The sequence below is a fragment of the Aquarana catesbeiana genome, linkage group LG09 (assembly GCF_042186555.1).
Source record: "Aquarana catesbeiana isolate 2022-GZ linkage group LG09, ASM4218655v1, whole genome shotgun sequence".
Classification (NCBI taxonomy): domain Eukaryota; kingdom Metazoa; phylum Chordata; class Amphibia; order Anura; family Ranidae; genus Aquarana; species Aquarana catesbeiana.
In genome coordinates this window covers 289956660-289981153 of record NC_133332.1, presented here as the reverse complement: position 1 = coordinate 289981153, position 24494 = coordinate 289956660, and the positions used below count along the sequence as shown (strand labels likewise).

Sequence of the window (24494 nt, the reverse complement as noted above, 5' to 3'; positions counted from 1 at the left end):
CTGCCCATTGAAATCAATGGGGCAGCGTGGCTATACCGCCGCTGTAGCAGTGCTATGCGAGCGGTTTTAACCCTTTTTCAGCTGCCAGCGGGGGTTAAAACTGCACCACTAGCGGCCGAATACCGCCGCTAAAACGACGGTAAAGCGGCGCTAAAAATAGCGCCGTTTTACCGGCGACGCCCCCACCGCCCCAGTGTGAAAAGGGCCTTAGTGTCCCTGCTATATAATAATATTGCACTTTTCTGTCACTTCCATGTAGTGCTAAAGCCTCGCCTCATTAGAACAGATTCAAGCTGAGCAGAGGGAATGAAAGCAGTTCAAAATTTTGAAACTATTTAGCGTCAGAGTCCAAGTCAACTTAACCAACACATGACTTTGCTAAATCTGGCCTGGACATTGAAGCCTTTAACAAAAAAAGAAAAACACACACACAGATTTATAAGAAATAATTAATTTATTGGAAAGTACATGTGACGGTGCTTGTTCAGTCCACTTTAAAAAAAAAAAAAAAAGAATTAATGATAATGAAGGCATTTCACCTAGCCTTCTCCGTCACTATCTTTTTCCATTATGGCCTGTGATTATTGTACACACCTTGTTCTAAAAACATATCACATGAGACGAGGCCAGCATCACTCCCTCTGAATCATGAGACAAATTAAGCCAACCTTGGCTTACCTCATGGACAGACGACCATGTCTATTTTACAGTATTAGGTGCATACTTTTTTTTTTACCATATTAAAATAAATTATTACAGTAGCCAGTAACTGTACTTTTATCATGGAGTGTTTGCTAGTGTTTGATTGTCACACAAATGTTGCTGCCAATCCACTAAAAAGGAAGCGCAACAATCAGTGACAATTTGGAAAATATTTGAATGACAACTTTCAATTAAGAAAACTGATATGATTTAGAATTACCAGGATAAAGAAAAGTGATTAATTTGCATGCAAATCTGCTAAGCGTGCATGTCTTGAAATTTAGGACCTCCACGTCTTTATAATGTGTCCTCACATTAAATGTCCCACTGCTTTGGTGCCTTAATACAGTGGGCTAAAATCCAACTAAAGAGAATGGCCACGTATGTGTCACTAAACATTTTGATTGCGTAGCTGTGTTTAAATAGGGAGCTTTAGATCTGGTTGCAAAAATAGCTAATTTATCTCCTATCTTCATTTTCCATTTTTGTGGATCGAGATCTGTGAGGTAATGGGAGACACATGCAGATTAACATACACACCTTGTTCTAAAAACATCCCATTAACAAAGGCAGTACCACTCCTTCTGAATCCTGTGATAAATTAAGTTTGGCTTACCACATGGATACAGACATAGGTCTTTATTTTATTAGGTGTATACACCTAAAGAAGTCTCTTTAATATAAGTTTGGTTTTCCTTTTTCTTTGTCCCAATATTAAAATAAATTATTCCAGTAGCTGCAGTACTTTTCTCATTTGATGTTTGCTAGAGCTTGACAGACCTAAAACATTCTTAGCAAAGGCTTCAGCTGACCTAATGGGCCAGCACACCACATCCCTTAATCTTTATACTTAAATTGTTCAAGTAAGTTGAAGGCATACAGGGACTTAAATGACCTAAATTGTTGCTGCTGAGCCACTAAGGAGGACATGCAACAACTTAATTCCTGCTCTTGCAATCAGTGGCAATTAAGTCAATATTTAAATAACTTCTATTGTTTAAGAAAATTGAAAAGACAATTTGAAAGGGGAAGGGTTTCCTTTGCATGCTAATATTGTAAACATTGATGTCTTGAAATTCAGGACCCGTAGCTCTTTAATGTGTCCTCAAACTAAATGCGCCACTGCTCTGATGCCCTGGGTAAATTCCAAATACAAAGCATATCCATGTATGAGTCACTGAACGACATTCTGATTGCAGAGGAGTCGTTAAACATTTTGTTTAGGTATGATTCGCTGAACAACATTTTGATTGCGTAGCCGAGTTTAAATGAGTTTTAGATCTGATCCATCATCTCCTATCTTCGTTTTCCTAATTTGTGGATTAAGATCTTTGATGAAATTTAAGATGTATATAGAAATGTTTGATTATCAGTAATACAATCTTCCAACCTCTGATCTTGATTGGTGAGCAACCTCTTTAAAAGTCTGAAGAGAAGTTAGGTTTAATTTTGTATTCCTCACCCAGAAAGCAGACTGTCTCTTCTGAACAGTATGGAGGGGACAAAATCAAAGAAGTGGCATCGATATCTGGACAATGTGCAAACTATAAAGGCAGCTATGGGCCAACAATGTACAAATGTGAAGAAAACTGGTTAGCAAAATCCACCAGTGTACACAAGATCCCGCTTGGGTTACACTTGTTCCATCACAATCTAGTCTGTATGTTATTCAACTTCTAGAGTACGCTGGGGCACACAGCCCTCCAGCTCCACAGCCTCAGGCCAACCCTCGTACTTGTTGCTGCTTTTACTGTTCTTTATTAACTGTTGGAAAGGAAAGCAAAACATGAAAATCACTGTCAGCGACTTGGTTACATTTGAAAGATAAAGCCCTAAAGACATTTATTCCCAGCCAACATATACATCGAATCAGGTGTAGGTTTGGTTGTCCTTTACAAGAATAAATTTGAGAGAAACCTTATCGGTTATTTTTAACAACTAGTGGATGGAAAAATATTCATCCCTAAAATTCATAAGAGGCACTGTAGTCATTCACGTTGGTCCACTCAGCAGCTCTGCTCCCCCTTTCCTTTCCCTTCCCAGCAAGGGAAAGCACAGCTCAACCTGTCCCCTCATTGAAGCCTTTAACAAAAAAAGAAAAACACACACACAGATTTATAAGAAATAATTAATTTATTGGAAAGTACATGTGACGGTGCTTGTTCAGTCCACTTTAAAAAAAAAAAAAAAAGAATTAATGATAATGAAGGCATTTCACCTAGCCTTCTCCGTCACTATCTTTTTCCATTATGGCCTGTGATTATTGTACACACCTTGTTCTAAAAACATATCACATGAGACGAGGCCAGCATCACTCCCTCTGAATCATGAGACAAATTAAGCCAACCTTGGCTTACCTCATGGACAGACGACCATGTCTATTTTACAGTATTAGGTGCATACTTTTTTTTTTACCATATTAAAATAAATTATTACAGTAGCCAGTAACTGTACTTTTATCATGGAGTGTTTGCTAGTGTTTGATTGTCACACAAATGTTGCTGCCAATCCACTAAAAAGGAAGCGCAACAATCAGTGACAATTTGGAAAATATTTGAATGACAACTTTCAATTAAGAAAACTGATATGATTTAGAATTACCAGGATAAAGAAAAGTGATTAATTTGCATGCAAATCTGCTAAGCGTGCATGTCTTGAAATTTAGGACCTCCACGTCTTTATAATGTGTCCTCACATTAAACGTCCCACTGCTTTGGTGCCTTAATACAGTGGGCTAAAATCCAACTAAAGAGAATGGCCACGTATGTGTCACTAAACATTTTGATTGCGTAGCTGTGTTTAAATAGGGAGCTTTAGATCTGGTTGCAAAAATAGCTAATTTATCTCCTATCTTCATTTTCCATTTTTGTGGATCGAGATCTGTGAGGTAATGGGAGACACATGCAGATTAACATACACACCTTGTTCTAAAAACATCCCATTAACAAAGGCAGTACCACTCCTTCTGAATCCTGTGATAAATTAAGTTTGGCTTACCACATGGATACAGACATAGGTCTTTATTTTATTAGGTGTATACACCTAAAGAAGTCTCTTTAATATAAGTTTGGTTTTCCTTTTTCTTTGTCCCAATATTAAAATAAATTATTCCAGTAGCTGCAGTACTTTTCTCATTTGATGTTTGCTAGAGCTTGACAGACCTAAAACATTCTTAGCAAAGGCTTCAGCTGACCTAATGGGCCAGCACACCACATCCCTTAATCTTTATACTTAAATTGTTCAAGTAAGTTGAAGGCATACAGGGACTTAAATGACCTAAATTGTTGCTGCTGAGCCACTAAGGAGGACATGCAACAACTTAATTCCTGCTCTTGCAATCAGTGGCAATTAAGTCAATATTTAAATAACTTCTATTGTTTAAGAAAATTGAAAAGACAATTTGAAAGGGGAAGGGTTTCCTTTGCATGCTAATATTGTAAACATTGATGTCTTGAAATTCAGGACCCGTAGCTCTTTAATGTGTCCTCAAACTAAATGCGCCACTGCTCTGATGCCCTGGGTAAATTCCAAATACAAAGCATATCCATGTATGAGTCACTGAACGACATTCTGATTGCAGAGGAGTCGTTAAACATTTTGTTTAGGTATGATTCGCTGAACAACATTTTGATTGCGTAGCCGAGTTTAAATGAGTTTTAGATCTGATCCATCATCTCCTATCTTCGTTTTCCTAATTTGTGGATTAAGATCTTTGATGAAATTTAAGATGTATATAGAAATGTTTGATTATCAGTAATACAATCTTCCAACCTCTGATCTTGATTGGTGAGCAACCTCTTTAAAAGTCTGAAGAGAAGTTAGGTTTAATTTTGTATTCCTCACCCAGAAAGCAGACTGTCTCTTCTGAACAGTATGGAGGGGACAAAATCAAAGAAGTGGCATCGATATCTGGACAATGTGCAAACTATAAAGGCAGCTATGGGCCAACAATGTACAAATGTGAAGAAAACTGGTTAGCAAAATCCACCAGTGTACACAAGATCCCGCTTGGGTTACACTTGTTCCATCACAATCTAGTCTGTATGTTATTCAACTTCTAGAGTACGCTGGGGCACACAGCCCTCCAGCTCCACAGCCTCAGGCCAACCCTCGTACTTGTTGCTGCTTTTACTGTTCTTTATTAACTGTTGGAAAGGAAAGCAAAACATGAAAATCACTGTCAGCGACTTGGTTACATTTGAAAGATAAAGCCCTAAAGACATTTATTCCCAGCCAACATATACATCGAATCAGGTGTAGGTTTGGTTGTCCTTTACAAGAATAAATTTGAGAGAAACCTTATCGGTTATTTTTAACAACTAGTGGATGGAAAAATATTCATCCCTAAAATTCATAAGAGGCACTGTAGTCATTCACGTTGGTCCACTCAGCAGCTCTGCTCCCCCTTTCCTTTCCCTTCCCAGCAAGGGAAAGCACAGCTCAACCTGTCCCCTCTTCCAACAAGGACTTCCAAGCCTTCTAGCCTTCAAGTCTCTATTATAAACTCAGAGCAGGATCTCTGGAAAAATTATAAGAGTAAGCCGAGCAGATGAGAGACCCAACTTCAACGACTTCAGTGCTTCTGCTGTGACTTTTGTGAAGAAATTGCTTTACAGTGCCCGCAGATAAATAAATAAATGAAGGCTTGTTTTAAGTTTATTTACTGGGTGAAAATGCACACAATTTTTCCTTTAAATTATTCTATAATGGACATTAGTGAGGGCTTGTTTTAAAGCAGTGGTTCTCAACTCCAGTCCTCAGGACCCACCAACAGGCCAGATTTTAAGTATTACCTTGGGGAGATGCAGACTAGAATACTGCAATCACTGAGCAGCAAATGATATCACCTGTGATGTATTTCAGTTATCTTGCAAGCCTGGCCTGTTAGTGGGTCCTGAGGACAGGAGTTGAGAACCACTGTTTTAAAGGATAAGTTCACCTTTACAAAAAAATAAATGCACATTTTTTTTTGCATGTAAAAAATAAGCATTATTTTTTGTAAGGGACCTGTAAATGATTGCACCCACTATCAGCAGATTGTAGGTGTAATGCCACAGTCCTGCAGACTGACTGTGTATCTGTCTGGCCGTATCTTTGGTCCACAAAAGGATGTCAGACCTTGTCGTTTTCCTATTCACAAAACACTGCCTGGATGATGTGCCCAGGCGGGGGGGTAAGGGGGTGGGGGGGAGGATCCCCCCGATAGATGTCAGACTGGTGAAGCGGGGGCCAGTGCATCTGTAACATGTAACAAAAGGTGAACTTAACCATAAGCTAATGCACTTTAAAAGATAACAACATGTATACACTTGAATGTCCATAGCCTGAAAGCAGATTTACTTTAATCCTTGGTTCACAATACAGTATACGGTGCGGGAAACACAGCAAACCCTGTGTGCTTCCCGCACCACATTGAAAACCTACTGCGGGTATCAGTCTTAAGATAGCGACACCCCAAAAAGTTCACAAAATGCAGTGCAATTGACAGAATTGGATCGCATAGGTGTGAATACCTATGTGACCCTATTCCAGTGCAGGGAAAAAATAAATTAAAAAAAAAAAAAAAAAAAAAGGGTCCTGCACCTTTTTTCTGCAGATGCGGTGTGATTTGAGCCATACAAATGAATGGCTCAAATCGTACCACAGACATCGCATGTGATTTGCACAGGAATGTGATGCGAATCACACGTGATGTGTTGCACCATACATACATGAGCTGACACTAGGCTTTATTAGCACCTGTGCATTTTAAAGAGTTATGTTCACCTTTTAATTTTTCCTGAAAAGATGAACTTACTCTTTGCACAGGTGAATAAAGCCTTAAAGTGAATCTGCTGTCAGGCTTTGGACATCTTTTCAGGAAAAATGAAAAGGTGAACTCACTCCAAATATCCTGGGCACCCCTTTTGGGCCTGCCACACAGCATCCGTGATGCTTTGTGCTGCCAATGTATCAGTTTGTACACTACAATACACAACCCCCGGGGGAGTAACCATCATAATGCTCCCAATGGCAAGTGCTCACAGGCCAGTGTGACTATGTGACCATGCTGACAAATGAGCAGCACTTTTTTGATCTGGGAAACATTACCAGAAGAAGCAGTCTCAGATTTGCATCTCAATGGTCAGTATGATCACTTAGCTGCGCTCAGTGAGAGCTTGCTATTGTGAGCATTATGATGGATACTCACGCTCTGGGGTTACTATTATTATTATTGCTTTATAACCGCTATGTGCAGCAGGGTTTGGAGGGGTGACCAAGATATCTGGAGTTTTGATTTTTTGTGAAAAGGTGAACTTAACCAATAAAGGAACAAAGCAAAGTTATAAATCATGACCCACTACTTCTATACTGGCCATATACAGCTCCATATTCAGCAGATTCCTATGAATTAAACAAAATTCAAGGGGCGGGCATGCCGATATCACTCGGCTTGTCAAACCGAGAAGCACAGCGTAAAGAAAATTCAGCTGAACAGTAACTGCAGCCAATCAGCTGCAGTCACTATTCAGGTATTCTGACAGCTGTGGAAGCTGCCAGTAGGCGATCTGTCTATCTCTGCGGTTTAGTGTAGATGGGGAATCTATGGATTTCTTTAACTTAGCCCAGAAAGCTTTACGTGTATGGTCAGCTTTAGGCCGTATGCATCCTAAAAATGTACAGTTCATTAATGTTCAAGCATGAGTGTTATGGAGTTACACTGGGTTTTCATTGCTGCCCAAGCTACTCTCATTTCCTTCCCATAACAGATGTCACAGAAATAGAACTCCTCTAAGGTGTTTTAATCTTTCCCAAAAGTATCCAAAACTAATTTAAAAAAGTTCTTAATGGAGTTATATTTCGATGACACCAGGATGAAAACATTTCTAGGAAATATGCAAACAGGAACATTTCTTGTCACATAGCAAACAATCTGCTCTCATGCTTTCATCTAATTTCTATAATGCATGGTTTAAAAATGAAACAAATGAGTCCGATTGGCTGTTATTGGCGACAAGACATTTTCTTGCTAGCTTACTTTGCATACATAATGCCGTAGTGAATTAGCTGACTTGATATTACCTTCCACTATTTTTAGCACTTAACTGGTTGACGCGCCTGGAAGGAATATAGTGAAGGGGTCAGCTTTCAATTTATTATGAACACTGTTAACTCAGCCTCAGCAGGCCTGGACCTGAAGACAGGGCAGCAAGCTGAAGCTGTTTGTACAGTACAGCTCGACTAGGCCAAGGCCCACAAATCCAAGCCTTAAAAAGGTCCAGCCACCCCCCATGAAAAATTAAAAGTCAGCAACTAAAAATACTGCAGCTGCTGACTTTTAATATACGGACACTTACCTTTCCAGGGAGGCTGCAATGTTGGCACCCCAGCCGATCTTCAGATTGGCTGTCGGGTGTAGCCGCCGCCATTCCTGGTAAGGAAACCCGGCTGTGATGCCTTTTGGCTTCACAGCCGGTTCCGTACTGTGCATGTGCGAAGCGCGTTCTAATTGGTCCAGCAACTGAGGGGGCCGAACTTCGAGACCGGGCGTTCGGGCCCATCTCCCGGAAGTGGGGAACAGTACCCGTCAAAAACGGCCTCTCCCCTCTTGAAACGTGCCAAATGTGGCACCAGGGGAGGATACGGATAAGCTGAAGTTCCACCTTTGAGTGGAATTCCGCTTTAATTTAGCGCTAAAGCCTGGTAGATAACAGAAACACATCAGTATTTGTAATGTTATAACTGCGGAGCTCCATGGCTGTACAAGATGCCTTGACTTCAGCCAAAGATTAAGTCCAATCCCTCTTAGTGCCAAGCACTGCCCCAGTAAGTCTACTGATATAGTGCTACACCTTCAGGCAAAGTAGAGTTAAGTAATAAGGGTGATTTAGTGGCAGGAACACACTGATACATAGGAAAAAAAAAAAAAAAAAAAAGACACGAGAGCTGTCAATTTTCTCATTGTCAGACAGAAGAGCTCCATGATGAAAACTACTAGTGCTGAGCTGTCAGAGCCAACATGCCGGGTTCAGAGCGTGCGAGTGTGTGATTTCCATATAAATGCTGATGCGTTTATTCTCATTCAGAAAGAAACCTCTGCTTATGCATTATCTTTTCATATGCTCTGCTTGAATTGTCAAAATTTGTTAAATAATCTCTTTAAATACAGGGCATTAAACCAACTGCACTTTCACATCATTTTACTTTGCAAACGCAGTCTATACCAATCTTATCCATCATACATGACAGGATTCAACACCTCCTTCCATGCTGTGTACACCATACATACAGGGAAAAATAACACATCAAACACCCATAAGGCACCTGCTCAAATGGAGTTTTATCTAGGACTCCCTTAGCTCCAAGAAGAACCCAGCTATCCCTGAATGCCACCTCTTTGGACACAGAGCTTCCGAGCTCAGCAAACATCTTCCGAGCTTCCTCTGTTATTCTATAGCAAACACAAGACAAAACAGGAAAGGTCAGGCACAAGACACAATCATCTATTTTTAACACTATATTAAAACTGCGGAGAAAGATTTTTATAATTGGCAGCACTACTTAGCAATAAGCATTGGACAGAAAGTGAGGAAAAAGGTTTTCAACAGGAACATGACAAAAATTTTCTGAAATGTAACATTGTAGGCCTGAAAGTAGCAAAAAAATGTTCTAAAAACTTAATACACGTTACCTTGTTTGAGTGGAAACACTGTTTCGGGGGTAAGGATGGAAATAAGGATCGAAGGAAAGAAATAAAGAAAGTTGAGGGAACAGACCCTTCCTGTGCATCTGTCTGTGCAACTGGTCGTTCTAGCTTCAAACCTGAAAAAAGGACTTTTCCCAGCAACAGCCTAAGTGAAAAGTTTATTTAAATGGCGGTCACCAAGCAGTTGCTTATTAGCCCTTCACCACTTAATGCACTGGTCAGCGGTTTGGTATTAAGAAAAGAACCCAAATAGCACCTGAATTTAAAATGACATAGATGGACTACCTAAGAAAGGCACCAGGTACTCCCTTACCAGTTATGCTTATTTTTCTAAAAATTAAGATTTTTCTACTTAAAATTTACTTCTGGGAGCCCAGTGGAATATTAGAATTCAGACACAATTGGGCTATACTGCCACCTACAAGAGGTGTGGAAACGGGCAAAAAAAAAAAAACTGTAAGCCAGCCCCCCTATAACCCCTCCTGCATACTACATGCCTCAGTTTTGTTAAAAAGCAGTTCTGGGCCAAGAGCAAAAAACAGAGGTGGGACCTTTGTCCCGCAATAGACACCAAGAAATACATTTTACAGTACACAAAAAAAAAATCTTCTTTTCCATTTCTTGTTTATAGAGGGACACAGGAATTCAGAAACAATCAGGATATCCAAAATCAATTTAACAGAGGTGAGAACAGCCACCGAAAGGCACAAGAAAGTACTAGGTACCCTTCCCAACTCCGGTTCAACTGAAGACCAATGGCCGAACCTGATCTAGAAGAGGTGTAGCCCCCTGCAAAACAAGGAAACGTTTCAATGACCAAGGGAAGGTCATCAAGGATCAACCTGATGCTCAAGACCTGGATAAAATAGATCAACTTCAGAAGGGAATGACTACCTCAAGAACACTAATCCTGAAACAGGAATAGAACTCAAGGGTACAATGCCTGACATTGTTAGGGTGCAAAAAGGGGCACCCCAACAAGGGTGCAACCACTGTCCTGGTGCTAAGGGCGCTAGAAGAAAAAAAAAAAAAAAAAAAAAAAAAAAAAAAAAAAACACATCCAACTCAGCACTCAAGTTTGTCCCTGGGTTCCCAAAAGATGAACTGTACAGGACTTGCCTAGCCCTGAGCACAAAATATGGTCCTAGGGATCTCCTGACTCTCCTTGCTTTAGCCAAGCATCTGTGGAGCAACTTTACTGTTAAGAAAATACATCCAATTATAGGAAGTGCACGGGAAAGCATTTATAAAGTATAAACCAAGAAGCGATGGCTCAACCACAGAAGAAGGACCTAACTGCAGGTGATCAGGTCCCATGTCTTTCAGAAGATACTCCATTTCCAACAGGGACCCAGCATGTTCCACCTGCTGACTGTCCAAAGGCACAGAACCCTCCAGCGAGGCTTTCTGCCTGCCACACAGGAGATGAGAAGCACCCTCGTGCGCAAACCACCGGAGCAGGAGATGCCAATGTACCGTCTTTAAGGAAGTCAGTTCAGTCACAAGTTATTTCCTACTTTCATCCAATGTAAGGACCAGGCTACCAGTCCTGTGCAAGGGGCACTCCCCTACCTTAGACTGTAGCACTTTTGTGATGTCCAATAAAATCTGACTCAAGGTGAGGTCCCTAGAAGAGGCAACCATTTGTTCTAGGAACACATTTGTGCAGACTGAAGCCCAAGGGATAATAGAAAGTGACGCTAACCTTGCCAACTGGATATACTGATGGGTCCCCACCAAAGACTACCTAATCCATAGAGACAATGCAAGTGGCATTTGCATTCATATGTTTGCATATAACGATTAGGGGGCTGAAGAACCAAGACACAGCGAAATAATGTAAGACCATCCTGAGATGGGGGTCGTCTAGTTGGAAGGGGGAGGCGCCTTGACCGCTGATGAAAGAGGTCAACGGCACACAGAGTGTGGACCATTTATATGCAGGCTTGAGTTAAAGTGGAACTAAATTCTCTCAAACAACATTATTTTAAAGGCTTAAGTAAGAAGGTTGGAAGATAGGAAGTTTATTTGTTTTAAACCTTTTTTTTTTTGCATTTCTTTAGTTGCGTCCTGGTTTCTGTCCTGGGCCAAAATGAAGTCATACATCCCAGCAGTCTTCATGGGCATTTATTTTTCCTTTCATCTGAAGGAGAGAAGGTGCTTTCTCCGCTAAGCTCACTCTTCTACCTGTGTGGTTGAGCCAAGGGCAGATGGATTCCAGGAAGTAAATGTTACATGAATAATCTATCCTTACCCAAGATGGCTATGGCTAGAAATGAGTGTGTTCAAGTAATTCCTCAACAAAATAAAGCACGAAGACATCCATAAATGTCTTTATGCTTTATTTTGTCGAGAAATCACTTTGAAAACACCCCTCTAGCATTTCTAGCCATGGCCATTTGAGTAAGGGCAAATGATTCATGGGTGAGTTTGCTTTGAATATTAAAAATTAATTTAATAGCATTTTCAGTTTGAGGTGCTCAGATACAGTTGAGTTCTGCTTTTACCAGCCTTGCCTGCTGAAGGCATTGAGTAATCAACAGTAGGCATCTGCAAAGACTTACCCAGACAAAGCTTGTACATATTAGGCCCTCCAAAAAGTGCCAGGTCCAAGGGTCCACAAAGCTGACCTTCTTAGGAGAAATTTGTCCAATCATCCCACAATGAGGATACCAGGAAAGGGCCCCAAAACCTGTCTCCCTAAATAGACTGGAGTAATGGGTCCAAGGATGCTGATAACCCAGCAAGATAAAAGATGTTTTGTGCAGTAGCACAAGAAAAGTTTAACAGAGCAATAGAGAGGTGCCAGGACCCAAGTGTTAGCCTGTGGGCCAACAAGGGTGTCTTCTGCAACCAAATGCCAGAAAGGCAATCTACCCTGGAACTGTCCAGATGCACATCAGCTCCCCACTTATAGAAGTGGGGGCACACCTTCATGCAGAAGGTTTGTCAGAGAGGCTGATTGACCTCTGGTTTTTGGCTGAATTGGAGTGTCAGGGTATGAAGGGTTGGTACCTACTGTATACATAATAGGAGGGTGGGTTTCCTCTGAATCCTCTGCAGAGAATCTATTTCCAATGCATAGTGCAGGCTAGCAATTAAAATCAGGGATGCCTGAGATTATTGTATTCTCTGACAATATACACACACACGGCAGTGCCTCCCCCCCTGCATAATATTTCCTGTAAACAGGCACCCTGTTATATTAGGAAATGTGTCTTCTGCTTACTTGGTAGCTGGATCATCATAAGATGCCAATAGTACTAGTGTGCCTTCGTGGATTGGCCGCAGGAAATTCAACAGCTCAGACACATCTAGGTAAAAAAATAAATAAATAAAAGCTATTAAAACAGCTAATAAGGCAGTTAAATAAAGTAGTATTTTCAACTAATAAAACGATACTGGACAATGTAACAGAAAAATTATGAATCAAAAAGGAGATAAAATGTTTTTGGAAAACAAAGGACAGAAGCTCAAACCTTTTCGTGCTGGTTTAAAAAATTACACTTTAGTACTCACCAAAAATGAGATGGAGTACATTGAGGGACACGGAAAGATTTTAAAGGCTGGTATTGTTTTTTTTTTTGCATAGTCACACTACTTCAACTTGGACCAACATAATAATGTATGTGCCATATCTGGCTGATCCCTGTGGAAGGTGGCAATCACTGTAGTAGGCACTGCTACTACAGAGATCACCGCCAGTTTCCAGGTCCTGCATGAGGTTACCTCCTTGCCTATCCACCTCATTCAATCACAGAATTTTTTTTAATTCATTGAGAAAATGTAAAGTATTCTGTGACTGGCATCTGTACTAAATGAGCATTCCATTGTTCATTAAGCAGCAGGCCAACACAGGAACCAGAAGTTAGAGGTGATCACTATAGTAGTGATGCCTACTACAACTAATTAACACCTTCCATAGGGAATGGCCAGGTATGGCACATGCATAGTTACACTGGTCTGAGCTGGACTAAAAGTAAAGCAGATCAACATTCGTCTGGATGACCAGCCGTATATTGATCAGTTTGTGACTGTCCCTGCTCAACAGAACTCGACTGTTTGATCGACATCTGTCAAAGGAGAATGTTGGAAAACTTTTCTTCTTTGTCAGTGGCTGCAGCAGGATTATACCTTCTGGCGGAATAAAGGAAAAACAAAAAAAACAAAAAAAAAAAACCCACACAACTACCATCAGTCTATAGCCAGCTTTACTATGCAAAAAAGCCATAACTAAACCTCAGCTTTAACATTCAGGGAAATACTGCCGCCTACGTATACCAGTTCAGTACAACTATTCCTACTACCAGCATGTCTCAGTTTTGTAATTACAAAACCTAGTTTAGTTGCCTATAAAAGGGATCGAAATACGGCCAGTTCAGCAGGGATCAGATGAACTTCGATCCATATATAAATCAACTGACTTCTGCTGAACAGACCTGCTGGAAATAAGCCACTCAATCAGTGGCTGCAGCGCTGATCTGTGTATCCTGACAGCGGAGGAATCCCCTCGCTGTCAGAATACAATAGTATAGAGAGGAGGATCCCCCCCATTTTAAATGTGTGGATGGGGAATTACCATATTTATTGGCGTATAACACGCACCTCAATTTAGGAGGGAATTTTAAGGAAAAAAAACTTTTAGGAGGGAACTTGAAGGGAAAAAAACTTACATTTAAATGCCCATCATTGCAGCCATGTCAGTGCAGCCATGTCAGTGCAGCCATGTCAGTGCAGCCTTGCCAGTGCAGCCTTGCCAGTGCAGCCATGTCAGTGCAGCCATGTCAGTGCAGCCATGTCAGTGCAGCCATGTCAGTGCAGCCTTGCCAGTGCAGCCTTGCCAGTGCAGCCTTGCCAGTGCAGCCTTGCCAGTGCAGCCTTGCCAGTGCAGCCTTGCCAGTGCAGCCTTCCCCAGTGCAGCCTTCCCCAGTGTCCAGTGCAGCCTTGCCCCAGTCCAGCCTTGCCCCAGTGCAGTCTTGCTGAAGCCTCTGAGCTTCAAAATCGCCGACCGCGATTTGAAAATGGCGCCGCCGGCGCCGAAATACACAGAGCCGGTCCTCGGCGGCTCTCGTTCACTTTCGGCTCCACTCGGACGGTGAGCGGAGCTATCCGAAACTAGCCGAGTATACTCGGCTAGGTTCGGGCGGCACTCGAGTGAAACCGAAAGCGGCTGAGAAGAGCCGAGGACCGGCACTGTGTATTTCGGCGCCGGCGGCGCCATTTTCAAATCGCGGTCAGCGATTTTTTCGTTCTGACAGGTCAGGATCGCAGGGGATCGGCGTATAACACGCACCCGCGATTTTCCCCTGATTTTAAGGGGAAAAAAAGTGCGTGTTATACGCCGATAAATACGGTAATCATAATTGCCATAGGTTACAGGAAAGATATGCATGTTGGTATGACCAGAACTAAAAATTAAAAAAAAATCTAACCTCAATAAAAAAGGTACATTGCTTATTGCAGAACACAACGGGACCAAGTATTTGCAACAAAGAGCACACAAGGCAAGTGGGAGTGTTTTAAAAGACGAATGAAACAAGTCATTGTATTCCACTGAGCAGCAAACACAAGAACAATATTAACCCCTTCACGCACACCGTATGCAAATATGCAGCCTCAGCTTGAAGGGGTTATACCAGAGTAATGCATGCAGCTGCACGCCTCACTTCGGTACCGTACTTTAGAGCCGGCGGTTGGCTTTCTTGGGATAACAACCGATGCGGCTCAAAACCCCTCGGCTGTTATCCCAAGCAGCGGGAGGGGACATCCCCCTTCCCATGGCTCTCCCAGGCTCTCCTGTCCCACCGGGTCAGCTGGCCAGGGACCCGAACGAAGCCGGTATCGGCTTCGATCAGGTCTTGGATCTAGCAACCCGGAAGCGATGTCATGACATCGCTTCCAATTTACAGAAGACTTAAAGGTGGCAAATTTAAAAGAATGACAGTATTCAAAGCAGCTAAACTTGGCGTTTTGAATGCTTTTAAGTGCAAAAGAGGGATTTGGGGTCTTATAGACTCCAGATCCCTCCATAAAGAGTACCTGTCACTGCCTATTACTGTCACAAGGGATGCAAGTAAAAAAACAAAATAATTAAAGCGCACCATCCCTCGGTGCTCATGCGTAGAAGAAAACGCATACGCAAGTCACGACCGCAAATGTAAACAGTGTTCAAACCACACATGTGAGGTATCGCCACGATCGTTAGAGCGAGAGCAATAATTCTAGTACAAGACCTCCTCTAACTCTAAACAAGTAAAATGTAGAGAAAAAAAAAAAAAGCGTCGCCTATGGAGATTTTTAAAGTACTGTTTGTCGCCATTCCACGAGTGTACACAATTTTAAAGCATGACATGTTAGGTATCTATTAACTCGGCGTAACATCATTTTTCAGACTATACAAAAAATTGGGCTATTTTTTTTTTTTTAAATTCATGAAAGTACCCTCCGCCCCCCTACACTTATGGCATATAGCCGATTCCCGTCTATGCATTCGATAAAGTCTAGTAGGCGTATAGTACTGCTGATGTAGGAACCGAAATTGAATCATTTTATCCGTAGAAGAGACAACAGATATTAGATATGTATCCAACACCTCCTGCCACATTTCCTCCGACAACTCAGGGATAATCGTGACCCAACGTTCCATGGATCTAGAGGTTGTAATCACCACTCCCGGACCCACTGCCCCATAGTATCTAGAAATTCTTTTTGTCGGGTCTGGATCTATCAGAACCTTCTCCAAGTCAGTATTCTGGACTATAATTTCATCAGCGCCAAACTGCGCAAGCGCAGCATGATGTAATTGGACATACCGAAAGTACCAGTTCTTCGGTATTCCGAAATTCTCTCTCAGCTGTGCAAATGTACAGAAGTGATTATCCTGGTATATATGGTGTAGGTATTTTATGCCATGTCTAGCCCAAGAGTTATGTCCATCAGGTAGTTTCAAAAACTCTGCAAGTGTCTTATTATACCATAGAGGACTATTCGGTGATAGCCACAATGGATCATCCTTCCTCCTCTTAGAGCATATGTAAAACACTTTCCCCGGTAATGCCATTACGGATCCCACCTCCCTCACTGGTATCCCTTTCCTATACAGCATATTTTGTAGTGTTTCCTGCGAGGAGGCAACAGCAGCCTCCAACAGGGTAGTAGCATTGGGTGTTAAAGAAAAGAGTCGCCAGTGCAGAAAAGATAGCTCTGACGCCAGGAAGTAAGACCGCAGGTCCGGTAAAGCCATCCCACCCATTGTAACTGGGAGTTTTAAAATAGCCAGGGATACCCTGGGTGCTTTAGAGCCCCAAAGAAAACCCACAATAATGGAGTCAATATTTTTAAAAACCTTCAGAGTCACAAAAACCGGAGAGTTCTAAAGAATGTAAAGAAATTTGGGCAGGAAAATCATTTTAAATAAGTTTATCCGTCCTAATAGGGTAATCGGTAAATTCTGCCATTTCCGTACCTTCTCCCGAAAGTTTTGTATAACCGGCATCAAGTTTTTCTCCAAAAACGTAGAGATGGGAAGCTGGATCTCAACCCCCAAGTACCTAAAAGAAGTGGAGAGTGGAATGGGACAGTCCGTCGGGATCCCCACCTCCCCATCAATAGGGAAGATAGAGGACTTTTTCCAATTAATCCGGAATCCAGAATAATCACCAAATTCCTGAATCAATCGGAAAGCTTCTGAGAGCGAGGGCCCTGGATCCTGTAAATATAGCAACATGTCGTCCGCATAAAGCGAGACCCACTCCTCAAACTCACCCAGTCTCAGTCCCACCAAGTGCGATGTGGCTCTCAGTTTGACTGCTAAAGGCTCTATTGTCAAGGCAAACAGGAGGGGCGAAAGCGGACACCCCTGCCTGGTACCTCTAAAAATAGGAAAGGAGTCCGAAACTATACCGTTTAACCTTAATCTTACCAGCGGGTCCGTATAGAGTAACCTCACCCAAGAGATAAAACAAGGGCCAAACCCATACGACTCCAGGAGATGAAACAAATATGTCCACTCTACGGAGTCAAAGGCTTTCTTTGTATCCAAAGAAGCCACTATTCTAGTCCCTGAGTTGTCATGGGCTGTCTGAAGGTTTATAAAAAGTCTCCTAATATTCATCTGTGCACAGCGACCTTGAATAAAACCAGTTTGGTCAGCATCCACCAAATTTAGTATAACTGACTGCAATTTACCTGCTAGTATTTTTGCGAGAATTTTCGTGTCCATATTCATCAATGAAATTGGACGATACGAATCACATTCTCGGGGGTCATTACCCCCCTTAGGTATTAGTACAATCAAGGCTTCCCTCATAGAAGGAGGGAGTCTACCATCCGATCTAGCTGTATTGAAAACTTTTAATAGGCATGGGGCCATACCGTAGCGAAAAGTATTGTACCATTCCGAAGGAAGGCCATCCAGTCCAGGTGCCTTCCTAGGCAATCGCCTTCTCCACCTCCTCCACCGTAATGCCCGATTCTAGAGCAGTACTGTCTTCTTCTGTCAATCTAGGTAATTCAACATCAGCTATGTAAGTCCCCAATTTCTCCAGTTCCAAGGGAGCACAGGAGCTATATAGTTTTTTATAAACGCAAGCAAAAATGTCTAGGATAGCGGCCGAGTCGTTAGTGTATTTAAATGTGTTTGCACAGCTAATTCTCTCCACCCCCCAGATTAATAACGCTGCGGTCCAAAGGTGATCCTTTGCCCCTTTATCCAGAGTATGGGCACTTTAATACAGGAGATATTACTGGCTAGATCATCAGATGAAAACAGAGGGAAAAAAAAGGAAAACAAATGCAGGTACCACATCTAATGATTACTAAGCTGCAATAGATTACAAGTTTGCTTTTGGGCTTAAATACAGCTTTAAATCAAACAAAAAGAGGTCAACGGTCTCTGAAACAGGACAGAAACATGGCCTTTGAGAGTGATGTGAGCCAAACACTGGCCAAGCCCAGTTGCAGGAAGGAAATGATTTCTCCTACAGAGAAACTCTGGTGGATGCCCAAGGGCTTACATCAAGTGAGCTATGCCTTACTCCGCCAGGAGAACACAGTAATTATTGCTAGCAGCTATAACAGCCACTAGCAATAATTGCAGGTAAAATCCGGCAGGCTGGTTGTACCCAAGTTGATAGATCAACCTGGGTTGATTTAGTCTGCCCATACATGGTTTGAATCGTCTATGGCTGGCTCTAGGTTTCTCTCTGTGTGGAAGATGGATGTTCTTGCCGCTAAATGCCACATCCAGATTTCCTGGGTGTTTTTTGCTGTAGATCTTGCAATAAATGTTTATGGTGAGTGAGCATGGACATACACATGAAGATTGGATACTGATCTGACATGGTGGTGGAAGACACAATTTTAGCCCATGAACTTTTATCCATTTGAACATTACACTTACGTTTGAGAATATATATATATATATACACACACACACATACACACACACACACATATATATAATATTATATATATATATATACACACATACACACATATACACACATTTTATATTGTGTGATTGCACTGTACTATTTTGAAAGAAAAAAAATTAGCATACCAACATAGGGATTGTGCACAAAAATTCTATAAACTATGTTCACCCTGGTTAGTTGTTCACTCATTGCTGGTTTATTCTGTTACCTAATTTCATGATATTATGTTTGTGGTGTTAACCGTACATATGTGCTCTAGAGCTCTTTAGTCTTTTACTACTGTACTTTTTGTACTAGGTTATGCTATTTGATTATGTGTACTGGCATTTGGAGCTGAACTTGTATATTTTGCGAATTACCCTACATGTACTGGTGAGATATGTCTATAAAACGTTTGGAACATACTGGGTTTCTTTTTTGTTATGTTATCCTCCTCCCCCCGGTCACATTTTTTGTTTTGTATATCAAATACTAAAGAAAAACTAAAATAAAAACTGATTGATAAAAAAATAGGATTTTTTATTACAGCTTACCTGTAAAATCCTTTTCTTTCGACGGACATCACGGGACACAGAGCCACAGTAATTACTGATGGTTATAGGGTATCACTAGGTATTGGACACTGATCACACCCTAATCAGGAAGTTCAACCCCCTATATAACCCCTCCCCTTCCAGGGATACCTCAGTTTTGTAGCAAAGCAGTATAGGTGTATTAGAAGAGGGGCGGGACCTCTGTGTCCCGTGATGTCCGTCGAAAGAAAAGGATTTTACAGGTAAGCTGTAATAAAAAATCCTATTTTCTTTTCTCGGACATCATGGGACACAGAGCCACAGTAATTACTGATGGGATGTCCCAAAGCAATGCCAGGGGGGGGGAATCACAACCAAGTAGGGTGCTATCAGACCTGAGGACCTTGTACCGCTGTCTGCAGCACACTACGCCCAAAGGCGATATCCTCATGCCTTCTCACATCCACCTGATAGAATCTGGTGAATGTATGAACTGAAGACCAGGTTGCGGCCTTGCAGATCTGAGCCATAGAGGCCCGGTGATGCACTGCCCAAGAAGCACCAATAGCCCTTGTGGAATGTGCCTTGATCTGAAACGGGGGAACCTTCCGTTTCAAACCGTAAGCTTGAATAATAACTGTCGAATCCATTTAGAAATGGTCGCTTTTGACGCTGCCTGTCCTCTATTGGGACCCTCCGGCAGCACGAACAAGACATCCGTCTTGCGAATCTGAGCAGTTGCCTCCAGATAGGTCTTGACTGCTCTTACTACATCCAAAGAATGTAATGACCTTTCTTCCGAAGAACAAGGTTCTGGAAAAAAGGAAGGTAGCACAATGTCTTGGTTCAGATGAAAATCTGAAACCACCTTCGGTAAAAAACTAGGATGAGGGCGCAGTACCACTCTATCCTTGTGTATAATCAAGTAAGGCTCTTTACAGGAAAGAGCTGCTATTTCTGATACTCTTCTAGCAGAAGAGATAGCTACCAGGAAAATTAGTTTCCTCGTCAGTAAGACCAAAGGAATCTGACGTTTTGGTTCAAAAGGTTGTTTTTGTAACACCGATAGAACCAAGTTCAAGTCCCAGGGGTTTAGGGGCGCCTTAACCGGAGGATTAAGACGCATCACCCCCTGTATAAAGTTTCGGATCAGAGAATGCGAAGCAAGCGGCCGTTGAAACAACACTGATAAGGCCGACACCTGGCCCTTGATGGTACTCAAGGCCAGCTTCATCTCTAATCCTAATTGTAGAAAATCCAGAATTCTACCTATGACATATTTCCTGGGATGCCAACCCCTGGATTCACACCAGGATACATAAGCTTTCCAGACTCTATGATAAATCATTCTGGAAGCTGGCTTCCTTGCATTGATCAAGGTAGATATGACAGGACCTGAAAGCCCACGATTTTTCAGAACGTGGGATTCAATAGCCCACCCGTCAAATCTAGCATTTGTGAGGCAGGCTGGGACACCGGACCTTGAGCTAACAGGTCTGGGTGTATCGGTAGGGTCCACCGGGAACCCACCATCATCCCTGCTATTTCTGCTTATCAGGTTCTTCTGGGCCAAACGGGGGCCACCAGAAGTGCCGACTTCCCTTCTTGCCTGAGTCTGCGAAGGAGCCGTGGCAGTAGCAGAATGGGAGGGAATGCATAACTCGGTGAGAGCCGATGCCACGGAATCACCAACGCATCCGTCCTGCCTGCAAGAGTATCCCAGGCAACCGGTAGGAAGGATTTCCCCTTCTGTAGGTTTTCGGGTATGAGCCATCAACTGAGGCTCTGACGCATCGCATGCGACAGGTGCATTGGAAAGTCTAATGCCTGCACCTTCCTGTTCCAGGTCAACAGAATACTGTGTTGCAACAGTTCTGCTTGGAACTGCGCATAGGGAACTGCTTCGAATGAAGCCACCATCTTCCCCTGCAGCCTCATACAAAGGCGGACAGAAAGACCCTTCTTGGCCCTGACTGTCAGAATCAGCTCCCTTAGAGCAATGATCTTTGCCTGCAGACACTACATTTAAGCAGGAAAAATGGGCACATGTAGGCCTGCATCTCTGATGCTTATAGATGTCAGAAATTCTCCTCCCTGCAGGATGGAGATTACTGTCCGAATTGATTCCAAACGGAAGGACTGCATCCTTGGGAATCGTTTCAGATCTCTCAAATCCAAAATGGGTCTGCCGTCCCCATTTGGTTTTTGGACCATAGAAAGATTGGAACAGAGTCTCAATCCCTGATCCTTTGTGGGAACCCCCACAATGACCTCTTGCAACAAAAGTCGCTTTATCGCTAGAAGGAGCGACTGCTTCTCTTCTGGTTTTCTGGGAACACCTGATCTGAGGAAACGAGGAGAGGGACATTCTTGGAACTCCAGTCTGTACCCTAAGGTTACCGTGGAGATTACCCATCTGTCCTGGAAGTCCTTCTGCCAGGGCCCTGAGAGCTACAGCAGTCTTTCCCCCCACTCGAGCGAGCGGGGCGCCCCTTCATGAAGAGGTCTTAGTGTCTTGCTTAGAAGACCTTTTCCCCCAGGATTTCTTGTGTCCCTGGGGTTGACTCTTGTTTCTTGCCCCAGACGGAGGAGACCGTCGTGACTGCCTGGAGGCTGATGCCCCTGGCGCTGGGGAAGGAGTCTGTTTAAAAGAGGGACGCTTACTCTTCTTCTTATCAGGTAAGAGAGTGCTTTTCCCACAGGAGATCATCTTGATATAGTTATCCAAGTCCTCTCCAAACAACCTTTCACCACGGAAGGGAAACCCAGCCAGGAGCTTCTTACATGGTGCTTCGGCTGACCAGTTTTTCAACCATAAGATTCTACGTATATGCACCAACCCAAACGATAGGCGAGAGGTTTGCACGATAGAATCTCTAATGGCGTCAACAGCATAACATAAAGCCGCAGGAAGGTTAGCAAACCCCTGGGCCTGCTGTTCAGGTAATACTTTGATGACCTGCTTAACATGGTCTCTTAAGTATTGACAGACTCCAATCGCTGCTACTGCAGGTTGGGCCACTGATCCTGCTAAAGAGAAAACATCTTTCAATAAGAAGTCCATCTTTTTATCCACAGGATCTTTGAGCATCTGAGCATTGTCTACAGGACAAGTCAGATTACTATTTACAGAGGAAATGGCTGCATCAATAGCCGGTATTCCCCACCTCTTAATAAATTTTTCTTCCATAGGATAAAGTGTAGAAAACTTTTTCGGCGGAAGAAATCGCTTATCTGGGTGATCCCACTCAGAATAAAGCAGCTTTTCAAGTAAATTATGAACAGGAAAAGCATGTGCTGCTTGGAAAGGTTTCAGTGACCCCAAAGCAGAAGAGGATTCTGTAACAGTTTCAGGTATGGGCAACTTAAATGTGGAACGGACCAAACCAGTGAGGATCTGCACTAAGACTTTCTCCTCTTGGGAAGTCGCAGAGGGTCGCTCTCCACCTGAATCCTCCAAAGAGGAATCATCCGTCCCATCCCGATCCTCTGAAAGGGATTCATCTCCTTTATCCCAGAGCTCCTCTGACTGAGGGTCTTGGGGAGCAGAGGAAGGCCTTGTGCGTTTTCTTCCACTGAGTGAAGATGTAATCACGGCCATTCGTTTTTTCTCTAATCCAGAAATGGTTGAGGAAAAAACTTCTTGTGTAATGTACACAGGGGCTGAAGTGCCGGCAGCAGATGTAGCCCCTAACCCCAATGGCTCTCCCTGTCCAGCTGCCCCTGGTCCCTCAGGAGGGGATGGTGTAGCAGACAGGGGGTCCTCAGAACCTGAACGAGACCCCCTAGTGCCTCTGGCTCTTGGGGTGCTTGAACCTCTTCTACCCATAGTGCAAAGCAACAAGGTGTGAGGTATCAAAAACGAACACTGACTGCTGAGCGATGTAGTCTGGCTAAAAGCCTTGCTACCAAATGCCCAATCCGGTGTTCTTTAGTAAATGCAGCCTAGGGGAATGCCTGTGTCCCACCTTACATGCGACTGTCAGCTCTGTGTCCCTCCAAAGCTCAGAGCACCTGTACAGTGTGCTTTAAATAGCCATGCTTTGGCACTGTGGGCGTCTGAGCACGCTGATGCTGTGCTGACGCCCCGCCCCCCCTCCCCTCGTTTTTGAAAAACGAGCGCTTCCCGCGCGAGTCGACCCTTCCTGGCAAGCCTGAAGGAAGGGTGGGGGAATACGGAGGAGGCCGGCAGTGATGGGCCCTGCATCGCAATGCAGCTTCGGTGGCGGCGGCGGTAGCGGCTGTGACAGTGCGGTCTCACCCGCCTTACAGCATACCTGAGCCTCTCCCTAGCCTGGGGGGACCATCCCAGCAGAGAAAACCCCCCACCATCTTACCTTTGGAGCTGGAGGGAGAGCCTGTGCAGCGGACGCTGAGACAGAATCAAGCATGAGAAGGTTTGTGCTCTTGGCCGCCCCCGGTGGTCACAATAGGCACAGCATGCATTTACCTTAAAGGAGAAGAGCCACTAGAATTGAAATTCTGTGGAATCTCCTCTTACCTTATCCAGGCCGCAGGGTTCAGTTTATACAGACCCAGCCTTCGCCTCTCACGGTGGGCTCCGTTTGTGAAAAACCGTCAGAGACTGGGGGCCCCATCAGTAGGGGGATCCTTCAGTTCTGGGCCTGTAAAGCACCTCGCCAGAAATTAGGAAGTTTAAAGCCATTTTCTGATCCGCGGGTCCAGCTCTCTAAAAAGAGAAGCGTTACAGGTAAAACCTCGTTTCTTCGGACACGAGGCCCGGGTACCATCCAATTCGGCCATGAAAAGACACTTTGAATGGATCCGGTCGCCTGGCTTGCCCCAGTATAGGATCTTAGGATATTCCCTTTGGAGCTTCAGCACAGGACATCTTTACACGTCCAACACCTAAGACACTGGTGTAAAAACTGAGGTATCCCTGGAATAGGAGGGGTTATATAGGGGGTTGAACTTCCTGATTAGGGTGTGACCAGTGTCCAATACCTAGTGATACCCTATAACCATCAGTAATTACTGTGGCTCTGTGTCCCGTGATGTCCGAGAAAAGAAATAGGATTTTTATAACCGTTTACCTGTAAAATCCTTTTCTTGGAGTACATCATGGGACACAGAGCCTTAAGTAATTACTTAATGGGTTATAGACCACCTTCAGGTGAAGGACACTGGTATACCCAATCC

At 43.2% G+C, this 24494-nt stretch overlaps 1 protein-coding gene across 2 annotated transcripts in view; it reads right to left on the bottom strand.

Annotated features, from left to right (window-relative positions):
* Positions 1–435: 435 nt before the first annotated feature.
* Positions 436–24494, bottom strand: part of FAM3A (FAM3 metabolism regulating signaling molecule A) — a 110065-nt gene continuing 86006 nt past the window's right edge. For both annotated transcript variants that reach the window (XM_073600401.1, XM_073600400.1), the window contains 3 exons: positions 12618–12702; positions 9007–9133; positions 436–4847 (listed from right to left, as the gene is read on the bottom strand). In XM_073600401.1, the coding sequence (XP_073456502.1) occupies positions 4749–4847; positions 9007–9133; positions 12618–12702 (311 nt within the window). In that variant the 3' untranslated portion in view covers positions 436–4748. The remainder of the gene's footprint in view (positions 4848–9006; positions 9134–12617; positions 12703–24494) is intronic.